The sequence below is a fragment of the Cuculus canorus genome, chromosome 2 (genome assembly GCF_017976375.1).
Source record: "Cuculus canorus isolate bCucCan1 chromosome 2, bCucCan1.pri, whole genome shotgun sequence".
NCBI classification, from domain to species: Eukaryota; Metazoa; Chordata; class Aves; order Cuculiformes; family Cuculidae; genus Cuculus; species Cuculus canorus.
The window spans coordinates 87,452,087-87,469,314 of NC_071402.1; the positions used below are offsets into that span (position 1 = coordinate 87,452,087).

General features: G+C 40.6%; 1 protein-coding gene across 1 annotated transcript in view; it reads left to right on the forward strand.

Moving 5' to 3' along the window:
* Nucleotides 1-17,228, forward strand: part of PHLPP1 (PH domain and leucine rich repeat protein phosphatase 1) — a 144,862-nt gene that overhangs the window by 62,590 nt on the left and 65,044 nt on the right. Inside the window, 2 exon segments of the mRNA XM_054058791.1 lie at nt 12,597-12,793; nt 14,674-14,799. Coding sequence (XP_053914766.1) covers nt 12,597-12,793; nt 14,674-14,799 — 323 coding nt within the window.

A 17,228-nucleotide genomic window follows, 5' to 3' on the forward strand; every position in this document is an offset into this window, starting at 1 on the left:
ATAGTAGATTTTAGATCGGACATGGAAGGAGAGTGGAACAGTTAGAGGTTCTGGTTTTTTTTCCAAATAAACAGTTTAAATACGGTGTCTCTGTAGCCACATTATTTTTCTGATGGTAGAAAAAGCATTCATTTCCATGGCAGGAAAATTAACTGCTATTATGGTCTGACCATGATCAGCATGCTTAAACAGACTTTCTTGTGCTGCGTATTATACTGACCAGTGTCCAAATGAGCTACTCTTGCCTCCTGGTATTGAGAGGTCTTGCATTCAAATACCAATGAAGAAAGTGTTCAGCTTTCAGGATGGGCTTCTCAGATACATGTAGGCACTTCAGCATCTTCTAGGTATTTTCACTAGGAGGAGAAAACTTTGACGGTACTTATTTATGGATCCATTTCTAGACTTATCATGAACCAGAGTTAGTGGTGGTCTGATGAATTTTGGAATTCCTGGGGTTGTTTTTAGCCCACTCACTTCCCTGTCAAAGCTGAATTTATAAACTTGTTTTGATTTCTCAGATAACTTCCTGACTTAAAAGAGGCTTTAGGAGCTCTAAATCAGAATACGTACTTGTAAAACTGGACCTTCGTACAGGCTTTTCCTCCTCTTGTTGTGGGTGTGAAAATGTTCAATGTTTTTCTCATAGGGATGTGTAGCATGAAAGAAGAAATGTTAGAGTGTAGCCAGCCTTATGAGCTAGCACTTGTGATTCTCCTTTCGTAGACCCTTGGTGTGCTTTGGACAGAAAACTGATGGGTTTAGGGATGACTCAGATGTGCGATAGTTGATTTAATTTTAAAAGGGAATGGAAAAAGCCACTGTCTTCTTTTATTTTTTTTTCCTCTCCTTTGTAATGAAATCGTATGACGTGCACTTCTAGACAATTCCCATATGCTATCCAGTTACCTCTAGTCTCTGTGGTAGAAAAGAGGAGAAACTGTGTCAAACCTGATATCTGTGGGCATGTGATAAATCTTCTCTGCACCTGTTCCAAAGGGTAGAAAGGCATTGGGAAAATGTTCCCTTTCATGTTTCTTCATGATATGTATCTCTCACTCCCCACTATTTCCTTCTTCTAACTTTATAAAATCAGCTTTCCTTCTCTTGTCTTTGTTTTTTCTCAGGAATGCCTTCTGAAATAGAGTTCTGATACAAGTTGCCTTTTACTGCTGTGTGTTTTCATGCATTGACATACAACTTTAATGTATGTCAACATAATCCAACCTTTGTCATGTAAATTGTGAAAAAAGCAAACGCTTCAATGAAGGAAGTTGATTTAGAGCGAATCAAAGAGTGTGTGTTCTTTAGACACAAAACAAGGGTGCCAGTTATAAGCAGGCAGAAATCAGAGTAGTGAAACTTTCCAAGAGTGTAGCTGCTGATCCTGTCGCTTCTTTTCCATCATCCAGGCTTCTCTGTGATTCTTTGAAGCTGCCTTTGCTGATAAGAGAGATGAGAAAAAGAAGGGCTGTTAGAGGTTTACAAGGAACAGCCTCTAACTATGGAGTGGCAGGAGAGAGGCAACCAAAGCGAGTCCTCATGGCTTGTGTCAGGCTCTCACTTTCAGCTGAAGATCTACTCTTTGCCACTTACTGAACTCAAAGCTGCAAACCAAAATGGCTCGTGCTTTAACTAGCTGTTTGAAGAAAAAGATTTGTATAAACATACTGCATAAAATCGCGCGCATGCACAAATATTGGCTGCTGTTATGTGGGGAAAGCAGCCAAGGTGTAGACACCAAATGTATGACCTGAGCTAACCTAGCAAGTTATGAGTAGACGGGCTGATATGATGGAGTAAGATTGGCTTATACACACGTTGCCCAGCCAGAATTCCTTCTAGTCATAGCATGGAAATCTCACATTAATGAAGGTGAATTTGAAAGGTTTGGTGTTTAAGACTGACTGGTAATTCTGTCAGACTAATGGGCTCATGCTGTTTCTTCTGGGTTTTGTATTTTTCTGTCTTTGTGCAACTGACCAGTTTTTACCTGCTAGTTCCTTTTTGTATTGTTATTTGTTAGGTACTGGAAGCTTTTGATTGTAGGTGTGGCAATTCCAAATCTGGCATTCTGGCCTTTTTTGCAGTGCCATAAAAAATAAATGCAAATTTTTAAATATTGCTCCATAGTACCATTATTTGGGATTTTTTTTTAAAACTAGACCGAATTGACATGTGCTAGTAATAGCCTTGCGGTACTGTACCGAATTATTTTCACATAAGCTGCTTATCAGCTGGGTCCTATGATAAAACTTGAGTTTAGATTTTGGTCTATATGGTAATGCCGGTACAGTGGTCTGTTGTGGGAAGTGTTATACTTAAAATGTTTTACCTTCACAAGGGTTTAGATTACTACATGCTTTTAGATATGTTGTAGAATACCAGACTTCTTTCTTCTGTTGAAAGACCGTTGAGAAAATGATTGTAGTTGGAACTTGAATACATTTAATGTGCAAAGCAGTTCTGTCGTCTTGCTGTTGGTGGAATTTTAGTCTAGAATGTATTGAAAGATGGCATTTGTGTTATACCTGAAGTTCACATGGAAGAATCCTCAAACCTATTGTGCATGTTTGTTCCTCTGTGGTTTTTTAAAAACATTTGACTATCCACATCTTCCCTCCTCAGGGCGAGGCAGGTAAGTGCAGGGGTGTCGGGGGCTTTGCTCAACTTTAGCTATTAAGGAGCATGGGTTTCTATCTTTCTGTCAGAGTACTAAGATGTACAGATGAACTTCTGCCAGGGGCTGTCATTGTTTCTTCTCAGAAGAGTATGCGTTCAAGTAGTTATTTGTGCTTCATCTAACACTGATAAAACCTGAAAGCCACTGTTAACTTCAGTGGAATCATCAGTGCAGTTTTGCTCTTGAGTTCCATCAAGGCTCCAGCTTTGCCTAAAACAGTTGGTTACCTCAGAGCTTTTGCCAATACAGCAATTGCTTTAGACAGGGTAAGTATCCTTTGGGATACCAGGGATTTTATTGTGCTTGTGGCTTTATTGTGCATTGGGTATAACAAGTAGAATTCAATTTTGCATGACTTCACAAAAATATATGTACACTTCCAGCATTCTGTTCAGCTGTGCTTTATGGGGGCTGAGTTGAGGAGGAAGGGAAAAGATCATTTGAGCAGTTATGGGGTCTTATCCTACTGAAGCTCTACTTGCTCTTACACAAGTCATGGTGCTACTGGCAAGTTTGTAAGGCTTAGCTTTTTGGCCCCGTATATTCAGTTTCGTCTTTTTAATATTAGTGCATGCAGTTGCAAAACTGTTCAGAAAGTGGAGTTGCTTGTGGCCATCTTAGTAAGGGATAATTTAAAATGTGTTGCTGAAGTATTGTTTTCAAGAAATACATGTAAGGGATTTGATCAGACGCTAGCACAGATCCTCTCAGTATAAGACTAATTGTGGTCTAAATTCACTTTGAGCAAAAGGATTTGGTGGTTGATCTCATTGAAGAACTTTAATAACTTCTTTAGATGAATGCTAAGTTCAAGATGTGAAAGTTGTTTTAGATAGTACTTCCTTGAAGACTCTAGATCAATACTGCAGCTTTTTACAGCTTTGTTGAAGCACAAGAGGAAGATGACATGACATTTTTTCTTGATGGTTCCTTCTCAGGGTATTTCGTTTATTTTTCCTTTCGTAGATGGCATATGGTGCTTTCCCAAAGGAATTGGTATTGAGTTTTGCTGCTGAAGACCAGGTGCCCCTCCCCTTTATGACCTTTCTTCAAACTGAAGTATTTGGACATGACAGAATTTGACCTGCACTCCATGGTGTTTCTAATGCAAGCAGAAGCCAGAACATCAGGGGTGCCTTGAGAGCCTCATTGTTTTGCTGAAATAAACAAACCTACCTGCCTGTAACTTACTTGAATTGCCTGCAAATGAGTGAGGCAGGTGGGGATACACAGGGCTGAGAGCTTGAATGTTACAAACCCGTGTTTCAGCTGCAGGAGTCCTCTGTAGGGATAGATGGGATGAAGAGCTTAAGAACAGGTGGGATTTCAGTTTGGTTGGGAGGGGTGTGTTTTGGAGGTTTTGCTTATACGGGTTGTCAAAACACACTGGAGCAGGTAGCTCTAGAATTCATTTGTTACAGACAGAACAATTGGATTCTAGGGCTCTAGGTTTGCTGCCTCTATACGAACTTCCACTGTGCTTGCTTGCTTTTAATGGCAAGTAGCATCCCAGTCACAGCTGTGTATCCTACTTTACCCTGGTGCCTTTATTAAGTCAACCTAGTGTAGAAGTTGTGCTGGTTAACAATGACTCTTAAATGAATTCTGATTGAACGTCTGTTAGGGTTTTCTTTAGAAGCTTTTGGCTTACGCACGTTAATATTTAGCTTTGGACAGCAAAGCTATTGCAGCCATTTTCCACTCATAAATATGTCACACTTAATAGAATTACTTTTAAGAAAAAGCTTTTTTTTTTTTTTTAGTTTTGCCTATGGTATCTTTTTAAGTATTGATATCATGGTTTTGTGGCTTCTGTGTGGAGGTGGGGAGTCTTGTGAGAACAAGATCTGGGGAGTGATCAAGTGAACAAATATTGAACTCTGTCTCAGTGGGGAAAAAAGAGAAGGGAGAGATGTTCTCTGCATTATAAAATTCATACAAACCATTCCTCCAGTGAGGACTTAATACAAGTGGGAGGCAGGATTATTGCTATAAAACCAGTAACTATGTGTTATTGTATCACACCATATAGCGAGTAATGCTCATCTTTAAGGATGATCTTCCTGTAAAGCAGAGATGTATTTCACAAAGACTGAAGGCTCGTCTGACTTCTACTCTGCCAGTTTTGTCTCATAGTGAATGTTTCTGTAAAGAAAAAGATGAGTAAAATCCAACAGTTGTCATCTAGTTTTTGTTTCTCAGGTGAAAAGGTAACAGCCTTCAAATAGTAGAGCTTGAACTGCTGATTCCTAATTTAACCACTTCAGAGCTTCCCCCAGCCCCTATTTTAGTATAGAGCACAGCAAAATGAGGAGTATGAGTAAAGCCTATGCTAATAGTTATGTGCCCAGAACAGAATAATAGTGACTGAATCCCTCTTCCACAGAGCAGTACATAATCAATCAGAAGCCTTTTGTTAAATCTTACAGGGATTTTTAAGAGTCTAAGTAGATTTGAGTGCAAAAGTTCAACTGCTGGTTTGCCAGGTGAAACTTTGCTCTATTTTTTTGCTCTGTTACCTTCACAAAATCATCCTCAGCTGATTGCCAGTAGAGACCACAAAGTGCATCCTTGGTCTTGGTTAAATATAAAACCTGCTAATTCTGTGCCCTAGTTCTTAAATTATGACAGTGTGGACCTTCATAAGGAAAAATACTTCTAATAAGCATGTAACTGTGTGTAGGCTTTCTTCAGAAGTTTAAAATAAAAATGAGCAGTACAGTAGTTTCTGAATTTTTACTTGTGCTTTTCTGCTTCCTTTGCTGCCCTCCTTTTTTCTTTTTTTAATCCAACTTGCTGCTTTATTTTTACACATGTCGTTGCGTTGGGCCTTGCCTGAAGTCATCATCACTGTCCTTAGTTTGACAAGAATGCAAGGGGGAGAAGCCTTAAATGACTGAGAAGCTTCAAAAACATAGCAAGCAGGAGCTTTGTCTGTATTTAATGAGAGGATTTTGGGCAAAAGTAGAAATGTGCAGAGGGATCTGGCAATAAGGGTTCAGTAACAGCTCTTGTGGCACAGTTTCCCAAAGGGTGGGCAAAGACACTCAAGGGCTTTCAATGTTTTTTGCTAATTGAGGCCTCTTTGTACTTATATTTAGGCACAGCCAGTGCTGAGCCTCAGTCTGCAGGTTTGCAGGCGAGGAGGGTATGAAGTGTCCCCGATTTCAGTTCTGAGGGATGGTGGGGGGAAGGTGCCACCCACCCTGCTGATTTTACCCAGTCAGCTAGGAAATAGCACACCTTTCTTAGAGGGTTCAGACCAAAGTCTTCAAACTAACTGGTGGTTTGGGGTTGTTTTTTTTATCACCAATGCATACAGGACTTGATGTTCACAGAGTGCTAGCATGTGAAATATTCTGAAATGGCTTGCTGAAAGCCATGGGTGGGTTTAATTACGAATCCCCTCCAGCAGCAGCTACTCTGGCCCCTTACATGCCATTCTTCTACTCTCCAAGCTGAACCGCTCACCGTGAGCTGTCCCTAAGGCCTCTCAGTCAAAAAAAGATGGAAGAAAATTAAAGCAGCCTGTTTTGTCTGAAGGGCTCTGGGACAGCTTATCAGGAGCGGCTGATGCAGCAAGGTTGATGCAATGTTGGCCTTGGGCCAGGGGCTCAACAGCAGGCAGATGAGGATGATGACCTCTGTCGTGCTGGCCTAGCTGCAGCAGGAAAAGGACAGCCCTAAATTAGGTACTCGGAGCCGTTCAGTCACTTCTGAAAAGCCTCAAACTTAGATGTTATTCCTGCAGAATAACTGAGCTGCTTTTACTGCCAGTGGTACCCAAGATGGCTTGGTGAGGGCAGTCTCTTCAGCTGCCCTGGCTGGCTGTGCCATGCAGGTCTCAGGGAATTTTTAGTTTTCATTCCATCAGACCAATATTAGTAATAAAAATAAGACTCGCTGCACAGAAGTGAATGCATTTCTTATGTCAACACTTTTCCCTGGTCTTATTTTGGTAATGACTTAAATTGTTCTTTAGTGGCAGACTTTATTGGCTGTACTTTTCAAACAGGGAGGAACAATAAGTACTTGCAACCTAATCAGCCGTATAGCTGCAGAGAGGTTTTTTTTTTTCCTCAAGTACTTTTATGTCCCATAATGAGCTGGTATTTTATATCTTCTGATGGTAATGTATTCCATATGCCTTCCATCACTGGGATAAAGAGCTTTTCTCCGGAATTCAAAGCAAGTGGCTATGGGTATTTATTTAATAAGGTTTTAAGTCTTTGCACTGGGTGGGATGTCAGTGTGTTGTATACCCAGAGCTTCCATGAACTGCTTATGGTGAGGACTTAGTTTTTAACATCATGAAAAGATCTCTAGTGTCCCATCTGTGCTCTCTGTGAAGCAGAATTGGGTTCATGGCTCCAACAGCAGTCCTGATGTTTCAGTCAAATTCTCTGCTTTTCTCTGTCCTTGTTCTAAATACCACAGCTTTCCCTCCAGGACTTGGGACAAGCTAAAACCGAGAGGAATTCAACCATGAATGTCAAGATAGCCAAATGACTGGTCTGCTTATAATTCCTTGAGGCATCTCCTCTAATGCCTCATGCGGAACAGAAGTCCCCTTGTGGGGGTGCTTTGCAGTTGCTGTAGTCTTGGAGTCCTGACAGGAATGAAAAATAATCTTTTAATGGTTTCTTGCTAAAATACTCAAGCTGCTCTGGTTGGACTTAGTATTTGAAAAACATTTTCTGGCATGTGATTCTTCAAGATATTCTGGCATATTTGCCTTCACTCTGGTGGAGGCAGCAGTAAGTTTTTGGCAGGATGCAAATTTGTGTTTCAAGTCACAAAGGATCATCATTACCATTTTATCTCCACAACTGTTAGGTTCAGTTCAATATCACAGACCCCTGTGAAAACTCATTTGCTCTCTTTGGGTACAGTTAAAACTGAAGAAAAATCTGAATATGAATCCTGTGCTGTCTTCTGGATCTCAAACAGGAGGTTTACGATTGATTGAGGAAGGTAACTGCAGAACTGCTGATGCTTGTACTAAAAACTGTACATTTGCTGGCACTGGGTTACCTCAAAGCCAACTGATTTTTGGTGGTGATGGTACGATTACCATAATTTGTGGTCTTTACCAGAACGCCTTTAGGCTAAGGATCAAAGCCCAAATTACCCCATCCCTCCTGTAAACTTGGAAGAAAAGATCATTTGCCTTCTCATTTGATTATTTTCCAGGCCATAGAAAAGGGAGGTATGTTTCTCGGCCCTTTCCTGGCCCTCTGCTCCTGACCATGTTGGGAATGAACCAACTCTTGCAGGAACCGCACTGTGGGGCAGCGTGAGTCTCTGCCACCCGGTGCTTTCCCCCCTGAAGTGAGGAGTAGCCAGCATTAGGATTGCTTAACTCTGATTCCAAGTCTCATCCTGCTTCTGTTGTGGCAGTTTGCTGTCATTTAAACTTTTCCTGCTTTTATGCTCTCCTGGCAGCAAATATCTGAGCTCTTTAAAGCTGTGATCTGTCCAAGCTTACCTTTCAGTAGGCAAGGCTGGTTCTTGTCAAATGGCTTTTGCTCCAGTTACTTGCAAACGTTCTGTGGATTTAGGGATCTGATTCCATGTTTAGTTGGGATGTCCTTGAATAACCTGTGCTTAAAATCAAGATAAGCTAGTGGCTTTTGACTTTTACTTCTTTTTCTTGCATGATAGTAGTGATACTCTTTAGTCTCGGTGATTACAGCCGTTTAGCAGGGAGGAAACTGAATGATAAGTGAGCAGATTGCATCTCAGGCAACAACATGTGATCCAATATTAAACATGGGGTTTGCAAGTTATAGAATCATAGACTCATAGAAGAGCCCAGGTTGGAAAGGACCTCAAAAGATCATCTGATCCAACCAGATGGTTGGCTGTGTAGTGAGGTAGACAAGAATAGGAAGACAGAAACCATTTGCTTTTATGAAATAGGCTCAGTATTTTATTTCTGTCTGTTCCCATCAGGAACCTTCTAGCTTTCACGTAGCAAGGGGTAGTACTTGCTGGGGAAAGGCACCTTAAATCCTAAGAGTATGAAGGGGCCGTTTATTTCTTTTATAATCATAGGAATAACTGAAGATTCTTACTCTGGTAGTTTTCCCATTGAATCTGAAATTTGAGAGAAAGCTCAGTTCATACCTAGCATGAATGCTTTTAGTGATAGCTCTTTTCTGGCCCTCCTAGTAAGCATTTACTGATGGTACTAATTGTTACTGTGACTTGTGACTTAGAACCTCTGTGTATTTAGATAAGATTTGAAGAATCTCCTTTTACAGACTTCTAAGTAGTTTTACAGGTCCAGCTGTGCCTCGCTTCATGCAGCTAGTCCAAGGGAGTGAGTTGTTTAGTCCGGTCCTAGGAAGCAGGTTCCTTGAGCTCCTGATTTTTATCCCGTCCTGAAACTTTTCTCAAGACTAATATTTCAGCACTCTTTGTGACGTGTAAGCGACCAGTGCAGTAGTTGTTTTACCACTGGACCAGGCAGGGTAATGTTGCTTCTCTATTGCTCCTGAATGCTGTTGTGTTTCCTGCCAAGCCTCTTGGCCGTAGCACTGTAGCAGCTCGTCCTATTTGTTATCCACATAATCCTGAAGAACTACTGGGATACGGTGTTTTCCAGGACACAAGTCTGCTCGTATTAAGTGTGAATGATGTCCTCTGTTCCTGGATGGGTAAAGTTGCTTTGAGCTATATTAGAATACATGTTGCTAAATGGCCTTGGCTTCCCAAGGGATTGAGGCTGTGCTTTGCAGTCCTAAATGGTTCAATCAGCAGTGGGTTGTGCTTTTACAGTGAAGTTAGAGAGGGTACAGCCAGAAACAGGCCCTGGAAGATGACCATAAAATGACATTTTTGAGGTGAAGCTGCCCACACATGCAACAACTATTCCTTGCACAACTGTGCTATTAATGTTTTCCAGGCACTTTTTATTCCATTACAAAGATTTTATAGTTTCTCTGTGTGGTTAATTCTTTAATCAGTGCTTTGCAGCATGTATCCATTGTTCTGCACAAGCTAGATAAATTGTCAGTTACTTTAGCAACCACATTTTTCATATTCCAAATGTAGAGTTTGATTCAGCTTTTGTGTTTAATTAAGGCTGAGTTGCTCTGTTTTACTCATTTGTATTCCCTATCAGTCTTTCCATAGCTTTGTGTAAATGGATATCCCCTGTTCCCGTCTATTCTGTTGGGAAAAGTGTTTATCCACAGCTTCTCTTGGATTTGAATTTGCTTGGCCGGGAAATTACTGCTTTCTTGGGGCACCTATTTTTGTATTAGATGCTGATACCCTGTGGGCATTAAAGTTTTTTCAGTCTTTTAGCTTCAAGCAACGGCGATGTTCCTGCAGATCCAAACTGGCAGATATCAGTAGCCTAAATGTAGTGTTTATTAGAGCAGAGCAAGGCTTTAGGGTAACTGTGCCAAGTCTTGGCTCATTAAACCGGCAGGAAGATTCACGAAGGCTGCTTTTAAAGATAAGGACAAGAATTGGCGCAGGGGTAGGCAAGGGTAAGGGAATGGCAGTGGGTAGGCCATGTGGTAGGTGTCTTCTGTCTTAACATACATAATTTGAAGGCAAGAACAGACTCATTTAGATAAATGAGCTGTTGTATAAGCAGGGGTACTAGCACGGTGGAGCAATAATGTGCAGCAGTTGTTGCTGCAGTTTAATTGGCACTGGTCTGAAATATCAGGGTCAGAAGATGGGATCAACTCTCTCCTTTTCTGGAGTCCTAAGTAGTTACTAATTCCTTAATTTTGGAGAATTTTGGTGAAGACTAGTGTAAGAAAATGAGTGATTTATCTTTTATCATGATGGGGAAGTAATGTGGTATTAACGTAGCCTACAGTTGGTTTGTCCATGGGGGAGCTCTCCTTCAAAGTTTCACAAACACTGATATTCTTCTAGAAATTTCAACTGATTTAACTTGAACATGACTGCCTCTTGTCTCTGCTTGCAGAAGACTTAGTATGCGTGGATGACTGTGATCTGGGCTGGGGTGTTTAAGGTTTGATAGGGTAACTTGGTGTGAATAGATACTTCGGATTAGAATGAGCAAATTGTGCTTCTTCCCATTTATCGCCTTAAAAAATGGGGTCCTGTAAGAGCAGACAAGAGAGTTGGTTTTGTGTTGCCGTTGTTAATGATGTTTTCTGTAGAGTAGAATCTTATTAATAGATTAGATTAGTAGAGCCTGAGCTATTTAAAATGATTTAGAAGATTTGGTCTAATTGGTTGTCTTGCTAATAATCTAAATTATTATAAATAGAAAATTAATTGCAATATAGATGAAAAAGCCTTCACTCTTTCCAAAGGCTTTACTGGGACTGAAGCAGGGTTTTTGAAGGGTTTTGTCTAGGTTGCATCTTGTTTACATTGTGGTTGAGTGTACTACCTATGGTGTGGGGTTTGGATGGAACACAGCGGGCTGGAGAGAGTAGGAATTGTATTCTTTGGGGGAAGTGTTGAAGCTATTCAAAGCATGACCTTAAGGATGCCTGGAGAGACATGAAAGTGCAAAGGTGTGGGTCATCAAACAGTACATCGCCCCTTTTTGTGGTTACAAGAACAGTGAATGATAACCCAACAGTAACCAGGAGTTTCACCTAACCGTGAGTTGTGGTGAATGGAGTTAAATCCAGTTGCTGGTCACGAGCAGTGCTCACCAGGGCTCAGCGTTGGGGTCATTCTTTATCAGTGATCTGGATGAGAAGATCAAGTGCACTCTTGGTTAGTTTGCAGATGACGTCAAGTTGGGCAGGAGTCTTGATCTGCTTGAGGGTAGGAAAGTTCTGCAGAGGGACCTGGACAGGCTGGACCAATAGACCGAGGCCAGTTATATGAGATTCAACAGGGCTGAGTGCTGTGTCCTGCACTTGGGTCACAAAACCCCCATACAATGCTACAGACCTGGGAAGAGTGGCTGGAAAGCTGCCCACCAGAAAAGGACCTGGGGTTGTTAGTTGACAGACGGCTGAACATGAGCCAGCACTGTGCCCAAGTGGTCAAGGTGGCCCACAGCGTCCTGGCTTGTATCAGAAATGGTGTGGCCAGCAGGAGTAGGAAAGTGATTCTGCCCCTCTACTCAGCACTGGTGAGGCAGCACCTCAAATACTGTGTTCAGTTTTGGGTCCCTCACTACAAGAAGGACATTGAGGGGCTGGAGCATGTCCAGAGAAGGGCAACAAAGCTGGTGAAGGGTTTGGAGCACAAGTCTCATGAGGGGCAGCTGAGGGAGCTGGGATTGTCTAACCTGGAGAAGAGGAGGCTGAGGGGAGACCTTATTGTTCTCTACAGCTACCTGAAAGAAGGTTATAGCAAGGTGCGTGTTGGTCTCTTTTAAGTGACAAATGATATGACAAGAGGAAATGGCTTCAAGTTGTGTCAGAGATTTAGATTGGATATTGGAAAAAAGTTACTGAAAGAGTGCTGAAGTGTTGGAACAGGCTGCCCAGGGAACTGGTGGAGTCACCATCCCTGTAGGTGTTCAAAAAACATGTAGACATGTCACTTTGGAACATGGTTTAATAGGCATGGTGGTGTTGGGCTGACCGTTGGACATGGTGGTCTTTAAGGTCTTCTCCAATCTTAATGATTCTATGAACATTTGATTTCCAGGTCCCGTGGAGAAGACCGGTACCATTAATTGGTACTTACGTAACTGTTGCAGATCTTTAATGTACCACGGTGTAATGTGGTCTGCTCTCCATGATGCCAACCTGTAATGCGCTTCTACCTATGAAAGAAGCCTGTACTGAAGCTGATACTAAATTTCTTGCTTGTGTGGTTTTGAAGCTGTGTTTCATTTGTTACGCTGTGGTCTGTGGCTTGAAAACTTGCTGATAAAGTCTCAGGATTATTTGAGTGAAAGAGGCAAAGATTTTCCGTGATTAAGTGGATGCTTTTGTTTCTATTTCAGGAAAGCCCCACAGCATTGGCAGCTCTGAACGGATTCAGCTCTCAGGAATGTACAATGTTCGAAAAGGGAAAATACATTTGCCAGTCAACAGATGGACAAGACGCCAAGCTATCCTTTGCGGAACATGCCTGATTGTCTCATCAGTAAAAGAAAGCCAGACTGGAAAGATGCATGTCCTCCCTTTAATTGGTGGAAAAGTAAGATATTTCATTTTATGTATTTGATTGCTTAACCCTTATCTCTTTAGGCAGAGAAGATTGCATTCAATTATGATGATTGCTAGTCTCCGAAAAGCTTTTTTCTGTGAATGGTGTTATCAAAGAATATAAATGACTTTTGATTATGGACAGATTAATATCCAACAATTTACAACATTTGGATTAAAATGCTACAGAAGAGCAAGGGAAACACTTTCAGCTTCCTGTTTGTGTGAGCAGTGTTAAATGTTTTACATGGGCAATAGTAGATAGCCAAAAGATACATGCAGCTCTATTATGAATGATCTGTACTATGCCTCTTCATCCAGTTTTTATCCATGCTGGGTTACTCTTAAGATATGAAAATTAACCTTGGGCTTATTTCGACACTGTTTTTTTTCTGACTGTTCAGGATTATATGAGTAGCAGTCTAATTTAAGATAACAGCAACAAACATTTTTACTTGCAAAAAGCTGGAACTGAACTTCTTTCTGATTGCTTGCATCTGAAGCACAGGAGGTCCAATCTGAACACAAGGATAAATTCATTTCACTATGAGGATGACATTTCACTGGTACAGGTTGCCCAGAGAGAGTGGAGTCTTCATCCTTGGGGATATTCAAAAGCCATTTGGATGTAGTCCTGGTGAGCTGAGTGCTGGTGGCTCTTCTTGAATGGGGAGTTGGACCAGATGACCTCTGGAGGTCCTTTCGCACCTTGACTGTTCTGTGACTCTGTGAAACTTTAGTGAAAGCAGTAAGATTGCAACATTACTATCTCAGTCTAAATAGTGCTTTAGAACTCTGGTTTTGGCTTGATTAGCCAAGATAATGGGAAGAAAATCATTAGCTTGAAGATGACTTACACCTGAAATAATGCACTTTTACCTTGAATACTGATAAGTTTGATTCTTAAGAGTCATTGGGAGAGAAACAAGTTTCAGATCTTCCCCAGAGCTACTGAAGTGGAGATACTTTCCTCTTTCAGCAGCAGTGGATGAACTCTGACAGTGAATTGTATTCTTGGCGGTAGCACACTGAGGAAGACAGTATTCCCCATCAGCCTTCTCTTTGAGACAAAAAAGATTTAATTTATTTTGTTTTCATTCCAAATGGGAAGATTGTGTACTTTTTTAAAAATTGCTTAACATGGAATTTGAGTTGATTTTGGACATAAATGCCTCATGTAATGTACATTGTGCAGACTGTGTTAGGCAGTAAGTTAACAAAAAATTTTAAAAGAAAAAGAGAATCAAGCAGAGAGAAATGTACTGAGGGCTTCTGCTGACAAAGCTTGGGAGGAGGATGCTTGGCACAGAACTAAGTGTTTTTAAAATTATTGCTCGAAAAATATTCTTCCTCAGCCCCATAAATACCCTGCACTTCCTGGTTTGCAAAGGCTTTCCAGAATGCGGTGCTGAGACATTGAGACCATAAGTTGTGTGGGACTTCTCGTGTATGGTAGCAGAATGATGTATTCTGGGTGTTTTTTAGCAAGTTGAGAAATGCCAAAGAATTTAATTGGGCTGTAAGAGAAGCATTTTGTTAAACTATTTCTTAATAATCAAGAGTATGAATTGTACATATTTAGGTTGTGCAAAGGCAGCCTTAAATGTGTTTCACTAGGAGCCTTTTATGGTGCTCGGTCTCTCTTAAAACGTTGACGTTCTTGGTGTTTTTCTCACTTGATTCCTTCATTCTTCTGTTTTCATTCCTTGTTTGTGTAGATTTCATGAATATTTGACAGCCAAGGTCCTGCTCGAGTGCTTGAGAGGGCTACGCCAACTCTGCTTGAAGAGCTGCTCTTTGGCATGCTTTAACTTTGTCCTGGGGAGTTGTGTTTGATTCTTGTTCACTAACAGTTTTGTGTCTCTACTGTAGGTGGAAGAAGTGAAAAAGCACCAGCACTGTTTAGCATTTAGCTCCTCTGGACCTCAAAGCCAGACCTACTACATTTGTTTTGATAACTTCACTGAATATTTGCGATGGCTTCGACAAGCATCGAAGGTGAGAACAGTGCTAATTCCTGCCTGAATGGGATGTTTGTAGTGTTTGCTCCAGTTCTGTCTTCTCCGTGTAGGAGAGATAAGTCTCTCTACCGAGTTCATTGTCCTTAACTGCTGATGTTAACCAATTTGAGAGCTCTTGGTAACAGGCAGTAGGGATTTTTTGTGCATTTATACTAGGACTTCTTTCTAACCTGGTTGTGTAAGTGAAGTGCTGTGCTGGACTTCCTCCCTTTTCTCATGTTGATCCAGCTGGATGGATGAGTGTGGTTATAAGAACAAAAACGATGACATATATATCTGTCAAAATTTCAGCTTAAAAAGCTTTGTTTCAATGTTAATAAGATCTAGAATATTGTTGGAGTTTTCTGATTTGTTGTTTACACTAAAGATTAAATTGCTAGAATTAAGGAATTTTTTTCTTGCTTGGAGAAGTTGCTGAATCTCTCTTCAGTTTTATAAATTTTTGATTTTTTTTAAAATAAGAAACAATGTTATGTCAGTAAAAAAAAAATTACCAAGTAAAGCCTTTGTATATCAAATTTTGTACTGTGCTTAGAGCACAATTTATTATGGGAATTTAGGTCCTTCATTATTTCATTTTACTCTTCAGTTCCTCTTTGTGCTGCTGAAAGATTGTGTTTGCAATTATCTGTTTTAATAATCTCTTAATCCTTGCCACTTTTTTTGATAAATCCTCTCTAAAGTAATTTATCTTGAACCACTGATATTTATTTTCAACATCAAAGTCCTTTCGCTGTGCTGCCAGCAATCTCTCTTTGGTTTTCTGTTTGAGCCTAAACTGTCCATTAGTTTTATCCTTGATAGGGCTGTCTGTTCATGCTCTTTATTATGTAAAGCCACTTGGTTTTGTGTAGTACTACTTAGAGATATTTATGGCACGCTAGATCTGTTCTGTGTTTTCAAATTGCAATAATGTATTATCCAGCCTAGTGCCAGTGGTACGGTGTGGGCTGTGGTTTTTAAGAGGTTTGATTATTATATCAAACTTTCTTTGAGCGGTAACTACTGCACCTCCCAATGCATGCATTATTTAAAATATCCTTTGTTTCATTCCTAGTAAGTTTTAAAATTCTCTTTAAAGACACTGTTCTGGCATCACTGCTCAGGTCTGTTAAGCCTCAAGGTGGAAATCTCCAAGGCATGTTTTATGAGACGGTCAGGCATGGTCTGTCAGGTTTCTGAGTCCTTGCAGCTTTGTGGCTCTCCCTGGGAGAGTAGTGCTCTTTCATCTCCAGAGGGATTGACATCAGAGAAATGAAAGGCAAATCTAATGAGTGAGAAAAACACTGGAAAACAATGAACTTCAGAAGTAGAGATAAATGGCCAGAAAGGCCCTCTGAGTTACTGGCAGCATAAGCTTGTTCTGTGCCATGCTGTGCTTCTCTTTCTCTCTGGTTCACCCAAATGACTAACAGTATTGGGATGGTAGCCAGCATGAGAACATAGCCCCATGCGCTCATGATACCCTTCCATTTTTCTTATGTAAGAGTAGAAAGAAAATACATAGTTTAAAACGTCTTTTCAGACTGTCAGAACTGAAGAAACTCCTTATGCTGTTCTTTTTGTGGGTAAAACATGCTTCAAGGGAAAAATGAATCTTCGTTTTCCCCAACTCTCCACTCCCCAGCCCCAAAACCAGAAAGTTGCCATTCTGGGTTAATGGGTTTTGAAATAGTACTTTGCCACTTCAAGTTGATTTTTCAGATGTTTGGGTTTTCTATCCTCAGACTGAAAAATAAGACAAGCATGATTGTATGCAAGGCAGTTGTGTGGGAAGTGCTGTGCAGTAACACTTCTTCTGAAGAACAGAAACAGAGGAACTAGGAATGTTGCAAAAGTATCTCAGATTTCCTCCAGCTAATGCTGTTTGTGCCAAAGAGCTTAGTTGTAAGGTGCATCATCCCTGATTTACATGTACAAATAAATAAGAAAGTTTCATCTTCAGCTCTGTAGTTCAGGCAAGCTAGTGTTCTCACACAGTAAAACAAAAACATTTATATAAGGTGCCCTGCCTCAGGTGTTTGGAACCTACTCAGATTCAAAGAAGTTGAAATATTATTGCTAACCAAGAAAATAAAGCACTGTGTGACTAAACGCAAGCAAATTTAGGAAGAGAAGTGTTATGGCCCTCTTAACTTTGAGGTTCTGGTTGTTTGTTATGGGCTAAGTCACATGATGCTTAGAGAGTCATCTTTAATCATAGTGGTTTCACTTTTGTGAATTATTATGGATAATAATTTAACACTGTATTTTTTAAGTATTGATGTTATTAATGGTATTTGTTTTGAACCTGACATTCATGCTAACTTATGTTCAGCGGTAGTTTTTCTGCAGTCTTTCATGCGTGCTCCTGAAAACTGAGGCTCCCGATACTTACAAGTGTAATTAAATGTTTAATTATAGATG